Here is a 27,366-nt window from a genome sequence, read left to right as displayed (position 1 = left end):
TTGTAGTGAGTATGGCTTTGCTGAGAAGGTGGTAGAGGGGATGTTCATCGTGGTCAATTCCATCACCATCAAGATTCACTCGAAGGCCTTCCACGCTTCTTTTGAATTGTGGCAGCTCCAAGGCTATAGTGTGAACCCCAGCTGGCAGCAGAGTGACCTGCGTCTCACCCGCATCACTGACCCCCGCCGAGGAGAGGTGACAGCTCTAGCATTGCAAGAGGAGAGAATGGGGAGATTTAAAGTAGGACTGATTCTCAAAGGATAGTATTCCTGCTTTGGGAATTTCCTCAAATGATACCCTATTCCTGGGAATGCAGGAATTCCTCTGTCCAGTGTTATTGCTATATCCTTTCCTCAATTATGGATCTCTGATCCATGGCCTTCTATTGGTAGCATCCCAACTGAGAATGGTGGGAGTCTCTGCCTTGCCAGTCTTTTTCCCTTGCACTTCCTGTCTTTTGGTTAATTTCATCCATAGAATTAAGGGATTTTACTCTCTTTCTCCTTCCAGGTTTTAACATTTAAGGAAATAACTTGGCAAACCCTTCGGATTGAGGCAGATGCTACAGACAACGGTGATCAGGACCTGGTTACCACCCCACTGAGGCTTATTACCAACCAAGGCAGGATCCAAATAGCCCTCAAAAGAAGAGTGAGTCTGTTCTCTGTCCTCACAAAAACTGCCATCTTTCATTCTCCTAGAAAACCTGGGAGTTGGTATACCCTCTTTTCTTTCCTCTTTTAAAAAAAATTTATTTTTATTGATTTCAGAGAGGAAAGGAGAGGGAGAGAGAGATAAAAACATCAATGATGAGAATCATTGATCGGTTGCCTTCTGCACATCCCACACTGGGGATCTAGCCTGCAACCTGGGCATGTGCCCTGACCAGGAATCAAACCATGACTTCCTGATTCATCGGTTGAAACTCAACCTCTGAGCTACATTGGCCGGGCTACCCTCTTTTCTTGATGTTATTGGCCTCTGGAATGACAGTTGAAAGGGCAGGGCCTACAATTCAGTGTTGCCACAGTGTCCTATCTAATAAAGAGGGAATATGCTAATTGACCATCATGCCCTCACAAAGATGGCGGCACCCACAGCCAATAAGGAGGGAATATGCTAATTGACTGCCACACCCTCAAAGATGGCAGTGCCCATAGCAACAAGATGGCAGCACCCAGTCCCCTCAGCCCCAATAGGGCGGCAGGCGCGTGGCACGGCCAGGCCCGCCCCCAGGTGGGTCCGGCCGCTCCGTGTGTCTGCCTCTGGAGTTCCCCAGTCCCTTCAGCCCCCCAGCCGCTCAGGGCCGGCCTGAGATGCAGGCAAGCCTCGGATGGCGGCTGCCCAGGGCTGCCTGAGGCTCAGGTAACCAGGGCCAGCCGAGGCTTGCGCTGCCGGCAGTGGCAGCAGCAGAGGTGTGATGGGGGCGTCGCCTTCCCCTGATCGCTGGGTCGCCTCCCACCCCTGAAGGCTCCTGGACTGTGAGAGTGGGGCAGGCCGGGCTGAGGGACTCTCTTCCAGTGCATGAATTTTCATGTACCGGGCCTCTAGTCCACTAATAAGAGAATATTTCCATCTCCCTGTCATCTTAATTTTGAAAACCACAATTTTTACCCATTTATAGGGACACTGACATAGGTACCTTGCAGTTGTCTGTTGTTGCTTTAGTACTTTCAAGAAATTGATTCTCCAAAGTGCTTGATACTTTCATGTCTTTGGAATTGAAAAGCCATCTCTGAAATTGATTGGGTGATAGTCACTTTAGGATTTGGAATGATGCAAGGTGTTGAATCTGTGTTCTGTGTGGCCACTTCAGACCAAAGATTGCAATGTGGTAGCCTCCAAGCTGATGTTCCTGTTGGATGACCTGCTCTGGGTGCTAACCGACTCGCAGCTCAAGGCAATGATGAAGTATGCAGAATCACTGAGTGAGGCCATGGAGAAGTCAGCCCAGCAGAGAAAGAGCCTGGCCCCTGAACCTGGACAGGTTAGAGGCAAAACAGATATCCTTGGTGGGGCTGGGGAAATGGTAGGCCCTACCTGTTCATACCAACATAGGCGGAATCTAGACTGCATTTGGCTTATTTGGGAGATTTCCATTTACTTCTGGGTGTGCATAGGCTTCGCCTTGGCTCTGATTTATTAATTTGTTCTGTTCATACCTCTGGTGTGTTAGGTGCCCAGTGCTCACCAATGGAGAGGAAAAGTAGACTAAAGCCTCTTGTTCCTTCCTTGGAGCTCTCACTGTTTTGAAATATGGACACCAGCAAGTTATTGTACTGTGATATGAGTGGTGTAATAGAGAGAAACTCTGTGCTATGAGAGCACAAAGACAGGGATCTATTGGGGCTGAAAGAGGGTGTTTAGGGAAGATTTCTGAGGAGGTGTTTTAGCATCAGTCAGCTCAGTCGTGGGGAGTGAAAGCTTGGGGAGCAATTCAGACCTCAGAACAGTACTCTGACAGTTACTAAACTAATTATAATTAGGCTTTTGGGAATTTGGGCAATTTTGGTGAGACAGACCTGAGTTACCAGGTGAACAGTTAATAGAGGGAAGTGGCATCTTGCTGAATTGTGCTTTTCCTCAGGCTAGACTAAAGCTTAAAAAAGCCTGCAGGGGAGTCTCTCAGGGTTTGGACGTCTTGTTTTTCTCTCTATCGCATGTAGATCACCCCACCTGCTCCCAGTGCCCAGCAGTCCTGGGCCCAGGCATTTGGTGGCAGCCAGGGCAGCAGCAGCAACAGCAGCAACCGGCTCAGCCAGTACTTTGAGAACTTTGATGTGAAAGAGTCCTCCTACCATCTGCTCATCTCCCGCCTGGACCTGCACATTTGTGATGATAGCCAGTCCCGAGAACCAGGTACCCTGTGAGGCCTGAGCCTAGGCATGCTTGGGGAGGAAGGCTCTCTGTGGAGTACTGTGGTTGACTTTCCCTATCACAGGCATTCTTTGAGCCTCAGCTTTGCTGTGGTTGCTCTTTATGTCTGTGTATGCAGTGCTCTTCAGCCTGTAATACCTGATAAAATACAGGTGCCAGGGCTCTCCCCAGACCTCACTTGAATCAGACAAACATGCTAATTGACCATACCTTTGCAATGCCCACAGCCAATCAGGAGTGAGCATGCAAATTAACCCAACAAAGATGGTGGTTAATTTGCATATGAAGCTGCCAAGTGGCCAGTGGCGGGGCAGGTTTCTTGCGTCATCGCCATGGTGATGACACAGGCATTCTGGCCCACCCCCGCCCCTCTGGGCCTCTGAGCTGCGTAGGAAGGTGGAAAGGCAGCTCCGGCCAGAGCAAAAGCGGTGAAAGTGGTGCCGGCAGCCAGGGAAAGGAAGGCCCATTCTGGCACGAGTCTTCGTGCATCGGGCTTCTAGTATAAACATATTAAATCATTATGTTATACAACTGAAATTAATATAATGCTATAAGTCAGTTGTATCTCAATAAAAGAAATCACACTGGAGCATCTCTCACTTCAAAGGCTTCAATGAGGAGGTTGGTGGTTGATAAGGCAAGAGTATCACCTGACTCTCTTTAACTATTTTCCCTAAGATAAGGCCTGTGAGACCAAAACTTGGTCTCTCTTAAAGCTAGGCTATCCTTTCCCACAAGCTCATTGGAGAGTCATTATTAGTCATTTACTTTTATTTATTTTTTTAAAAATATATATTTTTATTGATTACAGAGAGGAAGGGAGAGGGAGAGGGAGAGAGAGATAGAAACATCAATGACGAGAGAGAATCATTGATTGTCTGCCTCCTGCATGCCCCCTACTGGGGATGAATTCTGCAACCCAGGTCCCTTGACCAGAATCGAACCTGGGTTCCTTTAGTCCACAGGCTGACACTATCCACTGAGCAAACCGGCTAGCCAAGCATGCCAGCCCCAAGTTTGACATGCTTGGGCTCTAGGGCATCATTAGTAATTTATTTATGTATACTATCATTTATGTCTCATATATAATTATGTGTTTATAATTAAGTATGCTAGTGATTGGTAATTATATTTGTTTTCATTTGTAGACCCTGTTTTTATATGCTCAGTCTTTATAGTTTGCTGTTCTTTTAACTCCAAGTAACTCCAACAGAGAAAGCATGGCTATAAACCCTCTCCCTTCAGTAGCCTAGCTCATGCATTTAAATTGGGATATTTCCCCCAAGCAGGTGAAAATTGACTCTTTTTAAAAAACAGCTTTGCTGAAACCGGTTTGGCTCAGTGGATAGAGCGTCGGTCTGCGGACTGAAAGGTCCCAGGTTTGATTCCGATCAAGGGCATGTACATTGGTTGCGGGCACATCCCCGGTGGGGGGTGTGCAGGAGGCAGCTGGTCGATGTTTCTCTCCCATCGATGTTTCTAGCTCTCTATCCCTCTCCCTTCCTCTCTGTAAAAAATCAATAAAATATATTTAAAAACAAAAACAAAAACAAAACAGCTTTATTGAGATATAATTTACATACAGTATAATTCACCCATTTAGAATATACAACTCATTGTTTTTTACTGTATTTATGGGGTTGTGCAATCATCATTATAATCCAGTTTTAGAGCATTTTGTCTCCCCTAAAAGAAATCCTGTGTCCATTAACTGGCACTCCCCATTTCACAGCCCCAAGCAACCACCTATCTACTTTCTGTATTAATATTTGCCTATTCTGGACATTGAAAATTGGTTCTTTGGCCCTAACCGGTTTGACTAGTGGTTAGAGCGTCGGCCTGCGGACTCAAGGGTCCCAGGTTCAATTCTGGTCAAAGGCATGTACCTTGGTTGCGGGCACATCCCCAGCAGGAGGCAGCTGATTGATGTTTCTCTCTCATCAATGTTTCTAACTCTCTCTTCCTCTCTGTAAAAAATCAATAAAATATATTTTTAAAAAAATCAATAAAATATATTTTAAAAAAGAAAATTGGTTCTTTGGTGGGGGGAGGGGTGAAAAAATTTTACATATAATAATGGTTTGTGGTCCTCCAAGATTCACCCTGACAAAATTTTATTCCTTAGTATTTAATTTCTTGTTGGATTTGCTTAGATATCACATGAGTAGCATTGATGTTGAATTCATGAAAGGTACACAAAATGTATGGAAGATCAGTACTACAAGCTGGTGAATAGATGGCTGTGATTAGAGGACTTTTCAACCCATCATTTAGTGAAGTGCTGAAAAAAATATTGACAATATCTGAATGAATATCTAGTAGCTAGTTAAATTTTTTTTTGTTAAAATGTATTTTTATTAAATTTTTACAGAGAGGAAGGGAGAGGGAGAGAGAGTTAGAAACATCGATGAGAGAGAAACATCAATCAGTTGCCTCCTGCACACCCCCTACTGGGGATGTGCCCGCAACCAAGGTACATGCCCCTTGACCAGAATTGAACCTGGGACCCTTGAGTCCACAGGCCGATGCTCTATCCACTGAGTCAAACCGGTTAGGGCTAAATATTATTTTTCATGTCAAGCAAAGGTTAAAACTTAAGTTTACTTAATATATTTTTAATGAAATTAATTTAAAAATTTCAGCTATTTTATTTTTGCTAAAGTAATTTTGAATAATTAAACATTTGATTATATTGGTGTTACATATTTATAGAAATTGTAAATTTGCATATGTAATTTGATAAATTATAATTTATATAAGTTAATAAATTGCATTAAAAAGTACTCAGCAAATATAAAGTTAAGTTAAAGAAAATTTAGTTTTTCTTAACCTTGCATTGAATAAACATAAGCTTTATATTTATTCTTCTTATGTATAAAGCACAGATAGACATATAGTACATTAGTAGTATATGTCTGATATACAGTATATCTGAGGTATTAAAATTTCATAGAGGGTACACTTGGAAAAAATATATAAAAAGGCTCTTTAGAGTAATTATGAAAAAAAGATTGAGAAATGGAAAAACTGGTATAGGTGTATCTCTTGGTAGGATGTTGATTAGTCAGAACTTGTGAGATCTATATTGGAGGGAAAGGACCCTCCTAGTTGTAGGTTTGCCATTTTATACCTAGAATATCTCATGGTATTTCCCTTCATCGTAATAAGGGACAGGGTGGACGTGCAGACCAGGATAGGGCAGACAATACATATATGTAGAATAATCCCTCCTCTTACAGTTCTTAGAGTTGAGTTGAAGAGATAAGTATTTTGAACTCTTCATTTAGTAGATTGCTTGTCTTTATTTTGTTCTTTTTCTGGAGTTTTGTTCTGTTCTTTCATTTGGGACATGTTTCTTTGTCTCCGCATTTCAGCAGCCTCGCTGTGTTTATTTCTGTGTATTATGTAGAGCTGCTATGTCTTCTGGGCTTGGTAGAGTGGCATAATGCAACAGGTATCCTGTAGGGTCCAGTGGCACAGCCTCCCTGATCACCCAAGCTGGGCACTTCAGGTGTGTCTCTCCACCCGCCCTGCTCCCCGCCCCCCCCCCCCCCCATGGGCTGTGTATACCCTCCTGTGGTAGTTGAGCCTTGACTGCTGTTGGCACATCAGTGGGAGGAATTTACCCCCAGGCTGATCAGCTGCAAGGCCTGACTGACTGCAACCACCACCCACCATGGAGGATCAGCTGTGTAGGGGCCCATTCCACAGACTGGGTCTTGCAGAGATACCTATAAAACTTCAGTGGGTCTCTGGTGCCTGCTGAGTGTGTTACTGTGGAGGTGGTTGGGTGGTGCTTGGAAGTAATCTGAAGCTCCAAACAGGTGTGCTGCCTCTGGGGTCTCCCAGAAGGTGCAGGCCAAGATCAGTCACTGTCTGTATTCTGCCCTGGGCCATGAGGCTTGAGCTACAAAACTCTGCAGATGGCTGCTATTTGTGCTGGACTTGGAGATGCCCAGGGGAGGCCAAGCCTGGAACCAAGGCCACCTGCTGCTAGTACCAGGCCTGGAGCCTCTTAGCGAGAGGTATGGGGCATGCTGAGGCCAGATGCTGCTTGTTTGAGAGATTTTAGGAAAGTGAAGCGTGAGCAAAATAGGCCATTCATATGAAAAAGCCACTGGAAACAGCTTGGATGGGTCCACAAGTTTGGTGGAGCCGGGTCTCAGGGAATCAACAGGTCAGGGCTAACAGTGAGCCAGATTGATGGAGACTCAGATATGGTGCTGGCCTGCTGGCTCTGTGGGGAGAGCTCATCAAAAGAGCAGTGCCTGTGTCAGCACTCTGTCTGTGAGAAAGCTGCCCCCCAGCTCTCCCCCTGATGCCAGACAGTTCAGTTTCTCCCTGTATGTCCATGGTATCTTTTGAGCTGCTATCCCAGTGCTGGAGCTCAGAGCGAGTGAGTCAGAGTAAGTCTATGTAGAGGCCCTTTAAGAGGAACTGTCTGGGACTCTGTGTCACTCAGCCACAATGCCTGATGGTTTTTATAGCTAGAAGTTATGGGGACTTTCCTTCCTGGCACTGGAACCCTGGGCTGGGAGCAGGGGGAGGAGGCCTGGTGTGGGGCTGGGTCCCCTTGCTCCTCAGGGAGGACCTTCGCAGCCAAGATATCCCTCTGATTTTTAATCACCACATGTGGGTGTGGGACCAGCCTGTTCCATGTCTCTGCTTCTCCTACCAGTCTCAATGTAGCTTCTTTAAATCACTAGTTGTAGGACTTCTATTCAGCTAGGTTTCAGGTGATTCTGAATGATGGTAGTTCTGTAGTTTAGTTGTAATTTTGATGTGGTTATGGGAGGAGGCGAGTACTGCATTTTCTACTCCATCATCTTGACCAGAAGTTGTTACTGTAATTGACTTCTTGCTAAAAGTCCCAACTTACCTACAATATTCTGTATGTTTACTTTACAGTGTTCTTGCTAGTGTAGTATTTTCAGTACTCCATGGTATTTTGTATGTGCAGTCCTTAAAGATTGTCTAATATCACAGCTTTCACTCCAAGGCCAGGGTATGAAAGGAAATAATAACATGGGTCCTATTTTTTGAGGGAGAATCTGCCTTATGCCTCTCCAGGTGTGCTGAGGGACAGTAATACAAGTATTGTTAGGTTTGGAGGAATCAATCAATCAATCTAGGTTGGTATCATGTATCTATGGGAGACCTGGGATTGGAACTCCTAAATCCTGAGTTTTTTAGTCTCTTTTGCCTTTCTGGAAATTTGGCAGCCATTTATAGAGACAGTGGATATACTTTTTTGGGGGGATCTTTTAGAGCATGTCCATTGGCTGTTGCAACTCGAAAAAGGAGGGACTCAGACTTGAAAATCACCTGAGATGCACTGTGTATCAGGTCCTGAAGAGAACTTTTAATGCTTCAAGAGGTGCTTAGGCGTCTTCGTTCCTCCTGTTGCTAATCACCTTTCTTTTTGTTTTATAGGTGTCTCTGCAAACAGACTCATGGATGGTGCCATGCAGCTTACCTTCCGCAAGATGGCATTTGACTATTACCCCTTCCACTGGGCAGGTATGGGAATTCTGAATGGGGCCGTTCTAGCATGGCCCAGGTATTGAGCGCAGATTCCTGAGTTCATCACCGACTGCCCCGCAGGACGGCGCAAGGGCTTGCAGCACCTGAGATATTGGAAATAGCCCTCTTCCAGACGACACCTTCTGGAAACTTTCAGGGTCCATTATAGATTATTCTTTATCAGGGATGCGAGGGACTAGGGAGGGAAGGCAATGCCCGAGATGTTGCTTTTGATTCTGCCTTCTGCCCCTTACTTCACTGGTTAGAGCCTCTCCAGTAGTCTGTAGTCAGAGATGGTGGCATCCAGAAGCTGGCCTTTGGGAAGCTGAGGGGATGGTCACATGTGGAATCCAGAACTTGAGTGCTCTTGTTGATTTTTACATATCTTAGAAAATTCTGGATTAGGGCTGAGGGATCAGATTCTGAACTATGACTATACCAGTGGAAAGGAAAAATTAGACATTGGATCATGATCTTGGACTAAAATCTTTTTGCTTTTTTGTTGCACAGGCGACAGCTGCAGACACTGGGTACGGCACTGTGAGGCCATGGAGACCCGAGACCAGTGGGCCCAGAAATTGGTGATGGAATTTCAGAGTAAAATGGAGAAGTGGCATGAGGAGATGGGTGTGAAACCTCCCTGGCACCTGGGGGTAGACTCTCCCTTCCAGAAAAAAGCAGGTGGGTTACAAGGAGCTGGAGGACTCCTGTTGCTTATCCTCTGGCTATTTCCCTTTGAATATCCAGTGAGACAAAGCACTGGACTAGCTGGTTATCCCAACCTTATCCCATGAGAGTCATTAGTGACCTTTTTCTTTACCCAGTCCTGTTTGTCCCCAGGGATGGCTGCAATGTTGCGAGAGGGTGCCATCATCTCTATTCAGTCGCCGTTGCTTGGTCTTAGGGAGAAGATAATTTTTGAGTTCCATCCAGAAGCTAGACAGTGTTAGGCTGTCTTTCCTACAAATGGCATTAATGATCTTAGGGTCATCACTTTATAATCCTGATTAGGATTTTTTACTTCCTAATTCTATTAATAATGAGAGTTGAATGTGTCTGAGTGTCTTTCCCACCTTTTAATTTTTATTTAGATTCTCTCTCCAGTACTCGAAAGAACCCCCTTGAGAGAAACTCCTCTCAAGGAAGAAAGGCTGCCCTTCGGCCTCCAGCGTGGAATCGCTTGCGCTCTAGCTGCCTGGTAATACGGGTGGATGACTTGGACATCCACCAGGTGAGGAGTCCAGGGCACGGGGAAGCGTGATTGGAAAGGGGTGGGGCAGTTCCTTTGGAAAACAACAGTGTGAACAAAGTTGTGGAATTTGGGGTCTGTTTCCCTAACTTCTGGGTGGGTCGACACTTATGTTTCCTTCTGAGCATGTCTGTTGAGATCTGTACTTGGGATTCCATCAGTTTCCTGTGAATATCTTACTACAAACCTTACAAATCTTCCATGGAAAACATGAACTTGTGGATAGTGTTAGGTGTGAGAATGCCTGGGATACGTGGAGAATACGTGTAGAAGTACTATGCTCCCTGGGACAGGCTAGAAGGTAGTAGAGGAAGTGTAGGAAATTCTATTCTGGGTGCAGCACAGATGCTAACAGCAATTTGTAATAACATAGGTTTCTACAGCTAAACAGCCCAGTAAGAAGCCATCTACACTCCTTTCCTGCAGTCGGAAACTTCACAACCTCCCCGCTCAGGTCTCCGCCATTCACATTGAGTTCACAGAGTATTATTTCCCAGATAATCAGGAGCTTCCGGGTAAGCATTGAAGGTGGCCATTTCTTCCTGTCCAGGCATGATCTTCCCGTTTGTCAGACTTGGGACTATACTTATATTCTCACTTGTTGTTAGAGTTTAGGGTATTGGAGTTAGTTTAGCACACCTTTGTTAAAGACTCTGCCCTGTATAAATACGTACCTTTGCTCTCTTTATAGTCAAATGAGTACTAGCTGGTAAGTAGGAGTCGAGTTGCTACTTTGTACATAACAATTCTCTTCTCTGCTTTCCAGTTCCCTGTCCCAATCTCTACATTGAGTTAAATGATCTGACATTTACTGTGGATCCTGTCAGCTTGCTCTGGGGAAACCTCTTCTGCCTGGATTTGTACCGCAGCTTGGAGCAGTTCAAAGCTATCTACAAACTGGAAGATTCCAGCCAGAAAGATGAGCACTTGGACATCCGACTGGATGCCTTCCGGTTGAAGGTAGGGAGAGAGTGGGATTCTTGTTCCCTGTTGACAGCCACAGCTGCATTTCGCCCGTTATGATCCAGGGTTCTGCTCTGTCCTCTTGACAGAATAAGGAAAACAGTTTCACAGCCCCAGTGGTCTTTCCTTGTGTGTTAATGGTGGGGCGTGCAGATATTCAGATGGCCATTCTGAATTGGGTTTCCTTTTCTCTCTGAAGGTAAGCTTCCCGCTGGAGAAGAGAGAGCAGGCTGGGCTGCATCGGCCCCAGGCCCTAGTCTTCTCTGCATCGGCCATGACTGCCACCAATACACGTCATCCCCCACACTGCAGCTGTCCAGACCTCCACAGTCTCTTCCAGGGTTTTGCTGCTGCTGAGTTCTTTCATTCCAATTATGTTCAGTTCCCCAAGGTCCCAGGTGGCTTCAGTCTCCTGCATATGCTTTTTGTGCAGCATGCCTTCCAGATGGATTCCAGCCTCCCTCATGCTAACACCCTCCCTCCCCAGAGGCCTAAGGCTTCCCAGGATCTCTGGTCCATCCACTTCCCCCAGATCTCCTTGGACTTTGAGGGAACCGAGAACTTCAAAGGCCGTACCTTGAATTTTGTGGCCCCGTTCCCCTTGTCCATTTGGGCCTGCCTACCCCTGCGCTGGCAGCAAGCCCAGGCACAGAAGCTCCTTTTGGCAGCAGAAGGGAGGCTAAAACCATCAGCCAGCTTTGGCAGTCCTGTCCAGTCTGGGGCCCTGGCCCCTGACACTGTGTCCCATCTGAGGTCAAAGACTGAACATGATTTGAAAAGCCTGTCAGGCCTTACCGAAGTCATGGAGATTATGAGAGAAGGCGGTGGTGGTGTGGACATCAAAGAGCCTCTGACCGAGCTGCAGGACACAGCAGAGGTTCACATGCTTGTACACTCCCCTGAACATGTCCAAGTGAGGCTCGACCACTACCAGTACTTGGCTCTGCTCCGCCTGCAGGAGGTGCTCCAAGGTCTTCAGGAGCAGCTGATTAAGGATACAGAGGCCATGACTGGCTCTGCCCTGCAGGACCAGACAGCTTGCATTGGGGTCCTCTTCCCCAGCGCTGAGGTGGCTCTGCTCATGCATCCTGCCCCTGGTGCTGCCGAAGCTGACTCTGTGGGTTTAGATACCACCAGCCTCATAGATTCGGAGCTGTCTCCTTCAGAGGATCGGGAGCTGAAGTCTGATGCCTCCTCAGACCAGGGCCCAGCAAGCCCTGAGAAGTTTCTGGAGGACAGTGGCACTGAAAATCTGTATGCAGCCCAGGATAGGTCACTGCCTCTCCATAGCGATGGAGAGCTGCAGCACTCAGCTTCTCTTGCACAGCAGTTGGCAGGGAAGGGCCATGAGGCATTTGATTCCCTACAGGCCAAGAGACTGAGCAGAGCCCAGGCATCCAGCTCACCAGCTGCCCCAAAGCCCCCTGGTGTTAGGGATACCGCTGTGAATGGACAGGGTGAGCTTGCACCCTTGAAGAACATTGAGGGAGAATTGTCAAGTGCTATTCATACGACCAAGGATGCCACCAAGGAGGCTCTGCATGCCACCATGGACCTCACCAAGGAAGCTGTGTCTTTGACCAAGGATGCCTTCAGTCTGAGCAGAGACCGAATGAGCTCCACCATGCACAAAATGCTGTCCCTGCCCCCAGCCAAGTGAGTGGTTCTCTGCTTCCTTCAGTTACCCCATCTCTTCCTCCTAGTTACGGTCATTAGACTACAGTCTTTTACTGTGAGCATGTTTAGAGGGGGATGTACCGTGCAGTCCCGAAGAATGCATGGAATGGCCTGTTTAATGTGGCAAAGCCTTTGGTTTTTCAGAGCTGCCTGCAGGGCAGGGCAGTGGAGGAATTTTCAGGCTACTCAGGGAGGATGCGCCCCAGAAACCTGTGTTGTGGATAAAAAGCTGGGCTTTGGATTTGCTCTTTTTGATACATCTTATCAATGCCTGCCAGGAGAATAGAGGAGGAGGAAGTTCATCCTCGTTCAGCAATAATTTTTAAGCCCTACTGTGTGCCATTCTCTGTGGTAGGCACTGGAGATAAGTAGGGAGTAAGCAGAAACACAGAATGGAGCCAGAAGAGTGGAAAGGTACAGATTTTCCATTGGGTGCCTTGTGGTTTTAGGAAAGATAATGAAGACTACAGGAAATCTTTGCTGGGACATTTCGTGGTTTGGGGACCTCGGCATGAAAACTGGTGGCTTAAGAGCTTTTGTCTGAGTGGATTGTCTTAAGTGGATCTCTCAACATTGCCGGTGGGTGTGCTAGATCCTGCTAGGCATACATAGTCTAGGAAGAAGGAAACAGGAACACTTTTAAGGGGGTGAATGATATAATCCCTGCCAACATTTATTGAGTGCTTTTTATGTCAGGCACTGTCCTAAATACCTATAAGATTAATCCTTTGAACTCTTGTAACAACCCTATAAGGCGGGTACTGGTATCACTCCCATTTTACAAATGAGGAAACTGAGGCTCAGAGAGGTAAGGAATTTGCTCAGGATCACACAACTTGTGAGTGGTGGGGCAAGGATTAAAAGCCTGGACTCCCAGTCACCAAATGTGCTGCCTTCTCTAAATGCAGAAGAGTAAGGGAGATGGGAAGGAGGAGAGATGAACAGAGCAGAGAAAGGTGTGGGATACAAGCTCTTTTTTAAACACCTGCAGTGACTTCCTGACTGGGCAGGCCAGTGGCCTTTTCGCAGTCCTCACCCTGGACTCCGTAGTGGCAGCGACTCCTGCCAGTCAGTTCATCCTGAGCGTGTGCGACTTCAGAGGGAGGAGTCTTTTCTTCTTCCTCAGCTGCTCTCTTCTTCCTTTTATCCTGTAAATGTAACCATGTATTCTCATCACCTTGGTCACAATTTTTTAATTATAAAAATGATTATGCTCACTTTGTTGACAATGTAAAAAATAGAAGAAAACATGAAAGCCGCTTGTAATGATGCTGTCCAGAGATAGCCACTATTTACATTTTCATCCATTATCTTCCAGTAGTCATATATATATTTGTGTATCCATGTGAATGCTGATATGTGTATACACATATATACACAAATACGGTTTTTGCAATGGGATTATATTTCTATAGGATATAGAAAATGTCCAGTTTTATTCACTTAATGTTTTATTATGTGTATTTTTCCATTCGTTTTCCTATTCAAAAATTATGTGTACATAATTTTTAATGGCTCTATTATGTTCTAGCAAACTGTTGTATCATGATTTATTCATCCATTCCTCTGTCTAGGGGAACTCATTTAGTCTGTTTCCAGTTTTTCTCAGCTAGAACTGATGCTGTGTTAAATGCCCTTATTTTTGTGAACAATACTGTTTATGCAGATTAAATCTAGAATAGAATTATTGGGGTCAAACATTACAAACATTTTTAAAGTTCTTGATGCATTTGCCAAACTTTCAGAAGATTTATATCAGCCTGTGCTCTAGGTTATTTTATCCATTTCCTCACTTCTGCTATATTCCCTATTTTCATTTAAAAAAATATTTTTATTGATTTTTTACAGAGAGGAAGGGAGAGGGATGGAGAGTTAGAAACATTGATGAAAGAGAAGCATCGATCAGCTGCCTCCTGCACACCCCCCACTGGGGATGTGCCCGCAACCAAGGTACATGCCCTTGACCAGAATCGAACCTGGGACCCTTCAGTCCCCAGGCCGACGCTCTATCCAGTGAGCCAAACCGGCTAGGGCTATATTCTCTATTTTCAATCCTGACTTCCCTCCCCTACTCATTTAAAACTACCTACTGCACGAAGCTCCACAGGGATGTCCTAGGAGTGCCTGGAACCTCACATACATACAACTAAATTCCTTATCTCTCCCCAGACCAGTTCTTTCCCCTTTTGGTATCATCAGTCTGCTCATTCAAGTTCTACATTTTGACTCCACTCATTCAGTCCTTTGTCAAGTTCGGACCACAATTCCTAGAGCAGGGATTCTTAGATGTAAGCCTGCTTCAGAAACAGCTGGAGGGCTTGTGAAAACACTGCTGAGCCTTACCCCCAGTTCCTCATTGATGGAATCTCATATCAGTTGCTCCTGTCTGTCCCCAAATGTCAACTGTTTTAGAAAACAATTAATTGAATTCCTCATTGAAGTCTTTACTTTTTAACTTGTTAGAAAAAGCCAGGTCAAACTTCCTAAAACACAGGTATGATCTTGTTATTTCCCTACTCTAAAACCTTCAGGCTTTTTCCTCAAATATTACCTGAATTTAATTGAAATATTTCATGTGGCATAAATCACATGGCACTTTACAGTTTTTATTTATTTACTAGAGGCCCGATACACGAAGATTCGTGCAAAAATGGGCCTTCCTTCCCCTGGCTGCCGGCACTGCCTTCGCTCTGGCTGGAGCTACCTTTCCGCCTTCCCACACTGCCCAGAGGCCCTGAGCAGCTGGGGTGGTGCGGAACGCCTGCGTCCTGCCCTGCCCTCAGCCGCTTGGCGCCTGCGTATGCAAATTAACCTGTCATCTTTGTTGGGTTCATTTGCATACTCACTCCTGATTGGCTGGTGGGTGCCATGAAGGTATGGTCAATTAGCATGTTACTCTTTTATTAGTGTAGATTTTAAACTAGAGGCCCAGTGCATGAGATTTGTGCACTGGAGGTGGGGGAGTCCCTCAGCCTGGCCTGTACCCTCTTACAGTCTAGGACCCCTCAGGATTGGGTCTAAGCCAACAGTCAGACATCCCTCTCACAGTCTGGGGCTCTTGCAATTTGGGACCCCTCGCTCCTTACTGCCTGCCTGCAGCGGAGGTGGGAGAGGCTCCCGCCACCACTGCTGCACTAGCGAGCTGTGAGCCTGGCTTCTAGCTGAGCAGCAAAGCACACTGACCATCAGGGGGCAGCTCCTATGTTTAGCATCTGCCCCCTGGTGGTCAGTGCGTGTCATAGGGACTGGTTGTTCTGACATTTGGTCAATTTGCATATTAGCCTTTTATTATATAGGATAATCAATTGTATTTCTTTAGAGTATATCAATACTGAGCAGAAGGTACAGAGATTTCCCACAATTCCTAGAGCAGGGATTCTCAGTTGTTTTCCAAACACATTCATATATAATCTTTCATCTAGGATTTTCTATAATTTGGCTGCAACCATATGGTAAAGTGAAAAAAAGTGCTTTGGAAGAAGGTAATAGACTTGAGTTTTTCTCATAAGTTCATCTTTAACCATGAGTCAGTTTCTTCATCTGTAAAACGGGAGGGTAGGATTAAAAGGTATTTGAAACCCTAGCCAGTTTTGCTCAGTGGATAGAGCGTTGGCCTGTGGACTGAAGGGTCCCAGGTTCGATTCTGGCCAAGGGCACATGCCTGGGTTGCGGGCTCGATCCCCAGTAGGGGGCGTGCAGGAGGCAGCCGATCAATGATTCTCATCATTGATGTTTCTATCTCTCCCTCTTCCTTCCTCTCTGATATCAATAAAGAAATATATTTTATTTAAAAAAAAGTATTTGAAGGCTTCTTTTCACGATGTTATGCCTTTTTAACTTTATCTTCCATTTCTTTCCCTAAATTTATGCTCCAGTTGGGTTGAGCTACTTACTAGTCTCTAAAGGTACTTTTTGTTTTCTGGTTCTATGCCTTTGCTTATGCTGTTTCTTCCCCATAAAATGCTCTTTTCCCTACCTCTTTCAGAGTCCTTCAAGGACCAACTCAAATGCCGTCTCCTTCCACAAAGCCATTCTTGATCCCCTTCTCCTCATCTTGCCCCCTCTTTGATATTGCCTGGCCTTTGGCTTGTACCTCTGTCCCTCTCTTACGGTATGTGTAACTTACTCCCATATAGTGTTATTTATGTTTGAGTCTCCTCCTGCCTTCTAGATGATAAATTCTTGAGGACAGGGGATGTCTTATTCATCACTTTATTCGCCCTCCACCTCTGCCCTGTGCCTAGTATGGTGCCTTGTATGCAGAAGTTATTCAGTAAATACTTGTGGAATGAATGTGGGTGAATTCAGGTGCTATTTATTAGCATGGGCTGTAGGTAGTTGTTCTCTTCTCTATATGGCATGACCTTAAATAACCTTGACATTGAATGTTGATAAGGGAAAGCTGCTTATGCAGCTTGAAATGCTGGAATATGAGGATTCATAAAGGCCACCTGTTAAAATGGTGACACACTTTTCCCCTATAGTAGGTAATAGTTGACATCAAAGTTTATGTATATAATAACAGTCTGGGCTGAAGGGATGGGTATTGCAAGGGAACGAAACAATGTTTCTGGAGCCACATCTGTGGGTTTTGTTTTTTATTTTTGAACAGGGAGACCGTGGCCAAGATAGATGAGAAGGTGGCAGCCCCAGTAAGTGGAGGTGCTTCCCGACTCCGATTTTTTTCCATGAAGAGGACAGTATCTCAGCAGTCATTTGATGGTGTCTCGTTGGACAGCAGTGGCCCCGAAGACCGGATTTCAGTAGACAGTGATGGCAGTGATAGCTTCGTGATGCTCATGGAGTCTGGTAAGTGGAAGCAGAGCCAGCCGATGTTCTAGAAGCCCAGAAAGCGTTCTTTCTGCTGCTTGTATTCAGACTGGTAGGATGCAGAAGGAGCTGAGATTTGATAAAATAGACATTTTCTTAACCAAAACAGAAAAAAGAGAAATTTTAATGGATTTGTGGCTAGCTTTATCCCCACATCTTCTAGATTATTGTTTAGTGCCTGACCTTTATCACAGAACGAGACTAGTCTTACAGCCACCCAGCTGCAGCATAGCATTAGTTTTGTAACTGGTGTTAATGGTGTGTGTGTGTGTGTGTGTGTGTGTGTGTGGTCTGGTTTTTGCCTAACTATGTATTTTATTATTGAAAAATAACTAGGAGCTTTTTGTCTATGATAAAACAACTTTTAGGAATTAGATCAATTTAGCATAGGAAATTACACTGGAAAGCAAACTTTTAAAATTGTTCCTTGCTCTAGCTGGTTTGGCTCAGTGGATAGAGTGTTGGCCTGCTGACTGAAGGGTCCTGGATTTGATTCCACTCTAGGGCACAAACCTGGGTTGCAGGCTCGATCCCCAGTAGGGGGCGTGCAGGAGGCAGCCGATCAATGATTCTCTCATCATTGATGTTTCTCTCTCTCTCTCCCTCTCCCTTCCTCTCTGAAATCAATAGAAATATATATTTTTAAAAAATAGTTTCTTAAGTTTCTAAATGAAAAAAAAAAAAAAAAGAGAATGTACTGTTTCTTAAGCTGAGTGGTGTGTGCCCATGTTTGTTTTGTTATTATTATTTTTAAATATATTTTTTATTGATTTCAGAGAGGAAGGGAGACGGAGAGAGAGATAGAAACATCAATGATGAGAGAGAATCACTGATCAACTGCCTCCTTCACGTCCCCCATGGGATCAAACCCACAACCCAGGCATGTGCCCTGACTGTAAATTAAACTGTGATTTCCTGGTTCATAGGATGCTCAATCACTGAGCCACCCCAGCTGGGCTGTTATTATTAATTCCTTATGGGAAATTTCAAATATATATAAAAGTAGACAATGAAATCATGGACCCTCATATACCCATTACCTAGCTTCAGATATTAAGAACACATGGTCATTTTTGTTTCATACATACTTCTGCCCACTTCCCTTCTTCCCATGTTATTTTGAAGCAAATCCCAAACATATCATTTGATCCATAAATATTTTCATTATACATCTCTAGAAAATACAAACTTTTAATTATGGTAAAAGACACATAAATTGACCATCTGAACTCTTTTAATTATAATTCAGTGGCATTAAGTACATTCAGATAGTTGTGCAACCATCTCTACTACCCATCTCCAGAACTCTTCATCCTGAAAAAATGAAACTCTACCCCCATACTCCTGTTAACCATCATTCTGTTTTCTTTCTCTATGAATCTGACCACTCTAAGTACCTCATAAGTGGAAGCATACAATACTTGTTCTTTTGTGACCATCTTGTTTAACTTAATCTAATGTCCTCAAGGTTTATTCACGTCGTAGCATGTGTCAGAATTTCCTTCGTATTTTGTTTATCCATTTTTAAAAATGATATATCTTTATTGATATCAGAGAGGAAGGGAGAGGGAAAGAGATAGAAACATCAATGATGAGAGAGAATCATTGATCGGCTGCCTCCTGCACGCCCCCACTGGGGATTGAGCCCACAACCCAGGCATGTGCCCTTGACCGAAATCAAACCCGGGACCCTTCAGTCCTCGGGCCCATGCTCTATTCACTGAGCCAAACCAGCTAGGGCTTTGTTTATACATTTATCCATCCATGGACACTTGACTTGCTTCCATTTATAGACTTTTAAAATATTTGAAGAAATATCATTGCACTTTTAAAAATTAACAATAATTCCTTAAATTCATCAAATATGTAGTTAGTCTTCAAATTTCTAGTCTCATAAATATCATGTTTTGATTTTGCAATTGTCATTGTTTTTAGAGATTGTATTTGAACAGAAGTTTTTGACTTTTAAACTCTTTTGTTGTCTTTCTTACGCAGAGTCTGGTTCAGAATCTCTTCCACCAGGATCTCTTCCAAGTGTCCTGGACAGCGCTGGTGTTCAAGGGAGCTCCTTCGTGGGAAGCTGTGGACAGGGGTCACCGGAGGCCAACAGTTTGGCCCCACCCAGTGGGGAAGACCTCCATCCTCACCCGGTCAGCTGCTCTACTTCCTTCTCTGCAGAGGGCAGGCTCTAGGCTGGAAGCTCAGGAATCAGCTAAGATAGTCTCCTTTTACAGGTCTCGGTTCTGGTGCTGAAGGTAAATGAGGTCTCTTTGGGGATTGAGGTACGTGGTGAGGACCTGACTGTGGCCCTGCAGGCAGAGGAACTGAGCCTGCAGCACCTGGGCTCCGTGGGACTCTGGCCGTTCCTGCATGGACAATGCCCAGGTAAGGAGGGCGGCCATTCCAGCAAGCTGGTGGGATTTGTCTGGGGCAGCCATAGCTTAACTGGTTTCTGTCACTGCTCCAGCGGCAGCTGCCCTAGCCAAGCCCTTAGCCTTTCCCTCCAGTAGCCATTGGGGGGAGGAAGCCACCTTCTTTCCAGGGACTTCTGGGAGCTTTTTCATTTCCCACATGCTCCTTAAGCTTATGCACGAGGACAGTGTCCACTTATTCGTTCGTGTGGCTGCTGACATCAAATTATATCTGACCAAGGAGCTTCTGTCACTCAGATTAAACCCTTTGATGTGAATTATCATTTAGACTTTAAAAGATGACAGGAAAAATCTGGGCTTGTGTTACATTTCATTTAGAATTTTGGTCTTTAAAATATTCAGGTAAATACTAAGGAATAATTATAAGGTATATGTAAGGTATATAAAAATAACAATACAGTGAATCCACGTACCCACCTCCTAGTTTAATAAAACAGGGCCATTAACTTTGAAGCCCTGGGACTCCTCTCCTGAACCTCTGCCTCTTCTCTGTCAGAGGGAACCACGGCACCCTGAATTTTGTATTTGTCACTTTCTTGCTTTACAATGCTTCCACTTGTGTTTGTATCAATGTATTATTTTTCTTTGTGGGGTTTTGCTTTATTCTAAGTGAAATTATAGTTTTTTATTCTTTTGTGATTTCTTTCAAGCAACATGATATTCTTCAGATTCTTCTAGGCTGTTGAGTTAGCTATAATTTATTGTCTCTACTATATAATATTCTATTGTGTAAATATACTACTTTTTGCTTTTTAAAAACAGCTTTATTGAGGGTATAATTTTTGCTTTTTATAAAACAGCGTACTGTGAAATTCAATCACTATAAATGTACAATTCAATAATTTTTAGTAAGTTTACAGAGTTGTGCAACCATCACCATCACCCTCAAATACCTCTTGTACCCATCACTATATTTACTTCTTCAGTCTATTCTGAACAGGCATTTGGGTTGTTTGCAGTATTTTTGTGTTGCCCTGAACATCCTTGTTCATGTCTCTAGTATGTATGTTGGAGAGTTTCTCCAGAGTTCTATTCCTGAGGATATCATTTCTAGGTCATTAGGGAAGTTATAGCTCTAACTGTTTTAGATAATGCCAGTTTGTTTTCTAAAATGGTTGTACCATTAGCAGTTATGTAAGTACACGGTTGTTCCATATCCTTGGCTACAGCTGAGATTGTTTTTGTGGAGTTTTGAGATTAGTGTGGATCCTGCTTGGCTTTATCAGAGAGGCGTGCCTTTATCTGGGAAGACCAAGACTTGACAGAAAGGAAGAGACATTCAAATTTAGCAGAGTAGAGGGTTCTATGTTTTCAGAGCTTTCCTTGGCCATTCTTAGCAAGGCCACCTTTTTTGGCTCTTGCCCTCCCTTGCACCATGGGCATCATAGCCCGTGGTCTTCGCCGTCAGGCTGCTAGTGCTCAGATCCTGTCCTGCTATTATAAGTGGTGTAACTTTGGGCAGTTATTCTCTGGGTCTTAGTTCCTTCATCTCTAAGATGGGAAGGATGATAATATTTTTGGCATAGGGTTGTTATAAATATTATGTAATATTTTATTACATAATAAAAGCATAATATGCTAAGTGTCTGATGGGTCGAACTTTTGGCCGACCCCTCGATCAGTCGCTATGACACGCACTGACCACCAGGGGGCAGATGCTCCTACCAGCAGGTTAGCTTGCTGCTGGGGTCTGGTGATCAGGACTGGGCAAGAGGGCCGGACACGCCCTGGAACCCTCCCCTCCCTGGCCAGCCGGCCCCCATCAGCCTCGATCGATCAGGACTGGGCGATCACCTGCCAGACCGAGGGACCCCACCTGTGCACGAATTCGTGCACTGGGCCTCTAGTATATAAAGTGCTTAGAACAGTCCCTGACTGTTATTTAATTAATGTTTTCTTCTGTTGTTTCTAAGGTATGAGCTTTCAAGAATCCTCAACTTCGAAGACTTGCCACATCAGGCCAGCTGTGGGCCTACGCTTTGAGGTGGGGCCTGGTGCAGCTGTTCATTCCCCCCTGGCCACAAAGAATGGCTTCCTGCATTTAGTGCTTCAAGGCTGTGACCTTGAGCTGCTCACCTCAGTGCTCAATGGCCTGGGGCCCTTCTTGGAGGATGAGGAGATTCCGGTGGTAGTTCCCATGCAGATTGAGCTCCTGACCTCCAGAATCACCCTGAAGGTGAGAGAGACTTTGGGTTTTCACCCTAGACTTTATCAGGCCAGGAATTCTGGCAGTGACAGCTTTAGCCTCTTGCCTTGTCTCTGTAAAATGAGTGAGGAGTGAGGGAGGAAAAGCATATTCGAATTCTTTGTCAATGTTATAGCTCTACATACATCTGTGTTGTCAAAAAGCCCTGTGTTCAGGCCCAAAGACCTTGTCTGTAGCCCTGACCTTGTCCTTGGCGTGCAGCGTAATTGTGTGCAATCCCTAGTTTATCTGATCCTGTTTCACCATCTCTAGAATGGGAGAGACTCATTGTGCCTCTCACACCTTGCAAGAATGTATGGATAAACAATGACATACAGTGCTCACACCTTGCAAGAATGTATGGATAAACAATGACATTACAGTGCTCACACCTTGCAAGAATGTATGAATAAACAATGACATAGCAGTGCTTCAGACTGAATGGGAGAAGCCTGGGTTGTTACCTGATTGCTCTGCGTTGGTGGGGGCATCATGCATTCCCTCTTTCCTGTAGGATGATATCCCCCCCATCTACCCAACGTCTCCGGGCCCTGTGCCCATCACTCTAGCCATGGAGCATGTTGTGCTGAAGCGGAGTGATGATGGTGTGTTCCACGTAGGCGGTGAGTTGGGCTTGTGAGCCCCCTGGCTTCTCTGCCTTTCTCCTCCTGTAAGGGAATAGGTGACAACTGGGAATTGTCTGCATCTGGGCAGCCACTTGTCATTTAGAACCTTTGCTTTTTTTCCAGCTGCTGCTCAGGACAGACCATCAGCCGAAGTACCGAACAGTGAAAAGAGACAGCTCCCAAAAGAACAGGTATTTTTGGTGCTCACAGGGGAGGCTTTTGGACAGCGAGAGGACCCAACTGAACAGTACCTTCCCCATAAGCCCCTAGGGACTGTAGTCGCAGAAGCTGGTAAAACCCAGAAGGCTGGCCCTAACTGGTTTGTCTCAGTGGATAGAGCGTCGGCCTGCAGACTGAAAGGTCCCCGGTTTGATTCCGGTCAAGGGCATGTATACCTTGGTTGTGGGCACATCCCCAGTAGGGGGTGTACAGGAGGCAGCTGATGGATGTGTCTCTCTTATTGATGTTTCTAACTCTCTCTCCCTCTCCCTTCCTCTCTGTCAAAAATCAATAAAATATATATTAAAAAACAAAAAAAAACAACCCCCCCAAAAAAAACAACAACAACAACCACACACTACCCCAGAAGGCTGGAAAGGTTTCTTGTGCTGTATGTGGATGGGTGGTTTGGGCTCTGTCACCTAGTAGCAGCCTCTAGATGCGCTGAATAGAGGTTGTCAATCAGGAGCTGGTGGTAGAAGGACGGTTGCTGAACACACATCTTCCAGCTGTTGTCCCTGTAATGGATGAACTCTGAAGAAGGGATTAGACTCCTAGAAAAAATCGAGTTGGGTTCTCTTGATCATTGGCCAAACTTGTGGATCTTTCTTCCACCTTGTTCCCTTACTGTTTTTACTTTTTTCAAGTTGTGTTATTTTATTCATTAACTGAATTACTTATTGTTCCTCAGGTGAAAGAACTGTCTGCCCTACAAAAGGAACTTATAGAAACTAAACAAGCATTGGCCAATGCCAACCAGGAAAAAGACAAACTTTTTCGGGAGCTTAGGAAATATAACCCCTTCTTTGAGCTCTGACAGCTGTGGCTCAGCCATCTGTGCCAAGGAGAGGCAGTCACCAGCACCATCAGCACCCGCGAGAGAAGGCGGCCTCCAGTGTTGAATACATGGGCTAAGGATGCCAGAGGGACCGGGAGTGCTTAACTCCTTTCTGCCAGGTGTTGTCACTGGGATGGCACACAGGGCCAAGCATGACTGTGTTCCAGGAAATTGGGGGCAGCTTTGTGCGTGGCTCACGCATCCCGTCTTGCCTATATAAAGCTGTTGGGTGCTCTGCACACTGGGTGGCATCTTCTCCACACTGTAGGGCCATTTCACTGCATGGTTTCATGACAGACATTTGCTTCCTCCACAACCTGTGTGAACAAGGGGAAGTGCTCACCTCCTCAGTCACACAGCCACCAAAGATTCTCTTCCTAGAGCTTCCTGTAGCAGACCTGAACAGTCCTGCCTGAGCTCTGGCCACAGGGGTAGAGTGCAACAGGAAGCAGCCAGCAAGGCGGGAGCCAGGAGAGGCACGAGATAAGGGAGACCGGGACCCTGCTTTTTTTGGAAAGAGAACCAAAACTAAGCTCATATCTTCTTGGCTGATATTACAATCAGATTTTTCAGGGTTCAGCTTCCTTTGTTATTGCTTTGTCATTGTGATGCTGTGGTAGAAAGTAAACAACAGTGGCTTTCCCTTCTGTAACAGTTTATTTGAAATTTAAGTCAAGAAAATAATAATCACTCTGAGTTAGATGGTTGAAGGCATGATGTGGTGGGGACCAGCAGGGAGCTTGGTTCTGAGCCCCAGGTGCCTGCCTAGAACCCTGCCTCTCCTGCGGCTGCACCTCAGAGGTGCTTTCCTGTCTCCCCAGGGTCCCTGGCACATGTCTCCCCAGCACTAGGACTTTCTACCAGCACTCTCCTTAGCTTTTGTTCGGGAGCTGAAATGTGGTTTAAACTATAACATAAACACCTTAGTCTGTTGCACCCCACTCCCCTCTATCACGGTGGCTTTTTAAAATCATGTAATTTTGACTTAAAAAAAAAAATACCCTTCATCCTAGCTAGGTTTTGACCCCTGCCCACGAAAAGCGCAATTTCCTCCTTTCTTTCCTACCTAATTCTTCCTTAACACTCTACCTTCATCTATACTCTTTTGTGTACTTCAGACTGTGTTGATTGGACAGAAACTCATCAGCTAACTCACCTTGAATCGGCAGGATGGTAAATTAGTGATTTAGTAGTGTCAGTAAAGTCTTGATCACATTGACCTATTGAAGGAAAGTTAAAATGTTTCCCTGTGGGAAATCATGCCCAACTTGTATATTATAGATTTTTTAGGATAAAAAGAAACATGTGTTCAAGAAGGAACAGTATCTAATTTGTTCAGACTTCTAAAGAACTTTTGCCAAGTTCTTCATTAAGGCAGTTTAAAAGCACCAGTTACTGTGAGATTATGGGAATATTTTGGAAACAACTTAGAGACTTAAGAATAAACATGTTTCTGGAAAAGAGTGTTAACAGGGGAAGTTTCCTACTGATTGATGGTTGGTTTAACCTTATTTAATATTTTCATAAATAACCTGAAAGTAGGATATTACAATGCAATCATATGTCACTACTTGTAGGCATTGAAAGGTAAACCAGAGACTGTAAACACACACACACACACACACACACACACACACACACACACACACACACACTGCAGAAGGGCCACAAGCCAGGCTGCGAATACTCAGGAAAGTGACAGGTGAGTGGGAAGGAATGCACTTACAGAAAACAGCACAGCAGCTGACAGTGCGCTCTGTTAAAACTCAGGACAGAAAAGGAGGCATTGCTGAGGGGAAGGGTCGATGTGCTACTGTGGCCAAAAGGCCAACTACATCATCAGCAAGGGCACATGAAGACAACCCAGAAAAGGACCGCACACACGGCCATGCTAGTGTCTTAATCACCTGTGCACCTTGGGTCTTACTTAAAATATACAGGTGCAGAGAGCAGCAAAAATGATGGGGGGTGGAGGCACTAAGATGAGGACCCATCTTGAATGATGATAGCGGGGGGTGGTGTTTGATCACATATCCAGCAAGAGGAAGGACATGTTCACCAGGTCCTGAAATACTTACCGCAGAGCCTTAGGCAAAAGGAAGCACTTCTCATAGCAAATCAGAAACTTGTGGAGCTTGTCAAGTGCTCTGGCAGGACCTGTGCAGGGCTGCAGGGGGTGGGGGGGTAAGGAGTCCTTGCATGGTAGAGGCCCCCCAAAAGGAATTGCAGGCCACTAGGGCTATTTGGGGAAATACAACTCCCTTAATGCTGCTTCAAAGGCAGAATGGAGAACAAATGGGTCACCAGTCCTCCCTATGGCATTTCTAAAGTCTTGGAAGGGGAGGAGGGAGATCCAGTCGCTGGAAAATGGAGTTATTCAACTTTGGGCTCACCAGAATTGGTTTAAAATCACACTGATTTTCTCCCCCTTCTCTCCTCCCCGGCCCGCCATATCCCTCCATGCGAAGAACATGCCTAATCGGCATTGCTTGGTATACCTTTACCTTAAGAACTTGGGCTTGGTGGAAGGCAGTAGAAACCTGGGCAATACCAAGGTTAACCCCGTTAATAGCCAGCTCAGTTTCTGGGGCTCTGGTCCAGGTGACAAACGGAGCCCGATATTTCACTTCCATTATACAGCGGCTTTGGCCATTGTATCTTGAAACCGTCCCTCAGGAAATATGGTAGGGGTCATTTGTCCCATGGAATTTTAGTAAACATCTTGTGTAACTTCCTGCTTCTCTTCAATGGAAGAGGGAAGATTTTCTTTTTTCATAATGAAATGTGAACTGGTTATCATCAGGATAAATGTAAAGGAAAAAAATGGTAGCTCCTTTGGACTGCTTACGATTTCTGCCTTGGAGCTTGAAGTCTCTGAACAAGAAATAATACCTCACGAAATCGTCTGGAGTGATGATGGCACCACTTCCCAGACGCCAGCCACTGCACATCAGCATTTGGGCTTTGAAACCTTTACAACTGTCTCTTCTGTGACTGCATTTCCTGTTTACGTGGATGTACCGGAGATATGCTTTAGTGCACTTGCACCGGTGTCAATCTCTCAGCTGAGCTGCAGGGATGGTTTTCAATCTAATTGTTTTCAACTCACTGGAATAATTAACCTAGTTTCTCAAGACAAAAGGCGTGGTTCTATTCTTGTGTTGGCTGCTTTTTGCTGTATGTTTAATCTGACCTTGATTTTGCCATGGGCCTCAACTTTATGTACCTTTTCATGGTTCTAAAAGGAATGGTTCCTATGTATGGAATACCCAAGGCGTAAACACCACCCCTCACACATCCCATAACTTGAAGGCTTCCATTTAACCCACTTACATTAGCTTCCCCTTAGTTCAGGAGGGTATTGGGAAGAAGGTAGTTTGAAGTATTGCTGTGGTGATATGGGACTTTCCATTTTAACCTTTACACTAAGGGCTTCTGTTTTTTTCCTCCTTTAATACTTGACTAAACATCTAAAATCAGTTGTAACATCATAAAACTATGGAAATAACGGAACATTGCTGCACAAGCTAGTAGGTAACATCCTGATAATGAGAACTGCAAAAGCTGTGACTTACCACAGTCATGAAGTATTTCAAGAGATTCTGGTGGATGTACTATCCTCTGACCAACGGCTTCCCCCACCTTCTGCTAGGATAAGATTCCCGTTCACCTCTGGGGAGGTACGGATAGTAGCTATTGTTGAATGGGGATTATTTTCCCCATCTCTTAGACACAAGGTGAAACACTCTTAAACTGGGAGGTTTTGCTAAGTGGCCAGACTTGGGATGTGAACTTTCTCCCTTGTTATTTGTAAGTTCCAGCCTTACCCAGTATCTCACATTGAAATACAGTTCCTATTACTGTTAAAAAAATTCCTGTTAGAACTGAGAATGTTTGTTCCCTCATTTCCCCTTAGTTCATTCGTTTTTGGTCAAGAGTTAGCCTT

At 44.9% G+C, this 27,366-nt stretch overlaps 1 protein-coding gene across 1 annotated transcript in view; it reads left to right on the top strand.

Moving 5' to 3' along the window:
- The window catches only part of BLTP3A (bridge-like lipid transfer protein family member 3A), a 60,464-nt gene extending 33,614 nt beyond the window's left edge, over positions 1-26,850 (top strand). The window contains exons 5-21 of the mRNA XM_079779993.1: positions 7-196; positions 512-652; positions 1,818-1,988; positions 2,668-2,860; positions 8,312-8,398; positions 8,912-9,082; positions 9,493-9,632; positions 10,024-10,165; positions 10,417-10,610; positions 10,813-12,269; positions 16,903-17,099; positions 19,116-19,270; positions 19,355-19,505; positions 21,466-21,728; positions 22,252-22,360; positions 22,487-22,554; positions 23,274-26,850. Of these exons, the coding sequence (XP_079636119.1) occupies positions 7-196; positions 512-652; positions 1,818-1,988; positions 2,668-2,860; positions 8,312-8,398; positions 8,912-9,082; positions 9,493-9,632; positions 10,024-10,165; positions 10,417-10,610; positions 10,813-12,269; positions 16,903-17,099; positions 19,116-19,270; positions 19,355-19,505; positions 21,466-21,728; positions 22,252-22,360; positions 22,487-22,554; positions 23,274-23,399 (3,955 nt within the window). The 3' untranslated portion in view covers positions 23,400-26,850. The remainder of the gene's footprint in view (positions 1-6; positions 197-511; positions 653-1,817; positions 1,989-2,667; positions 2,861-8,311; positions 8,399-8,911; positions 9,083-9,492; positions 9,633-10,023; positions 10,166-10,416; positions 10,611-10,812; positions 12,270-16,902; positions 17,100-19,115; positions 19,271-19,354; positions 19,506-21,465; positions 21,729-22,251; positions 22,361-22,486; positions 22,555-23,273) is intronic.
- Positions 26,851-27,366: the final 516 nt, after the last annotated feature.

Source organism: Cnephaeus nilssonii (genome assembly GCF_951640355.1).
Source record: "Cnephaeus nilssonii genome assembly, chromosome: 9".
NCBI lineage: Eukaryota > Metazoa > Chordata > Mammalia > Chiroptera > Vespertilionidae > Cnephaeus > Cnephaeus nilssonii.
This window is presented reverse-complemented; position numbering and strand designations above follow the sequence as displayed.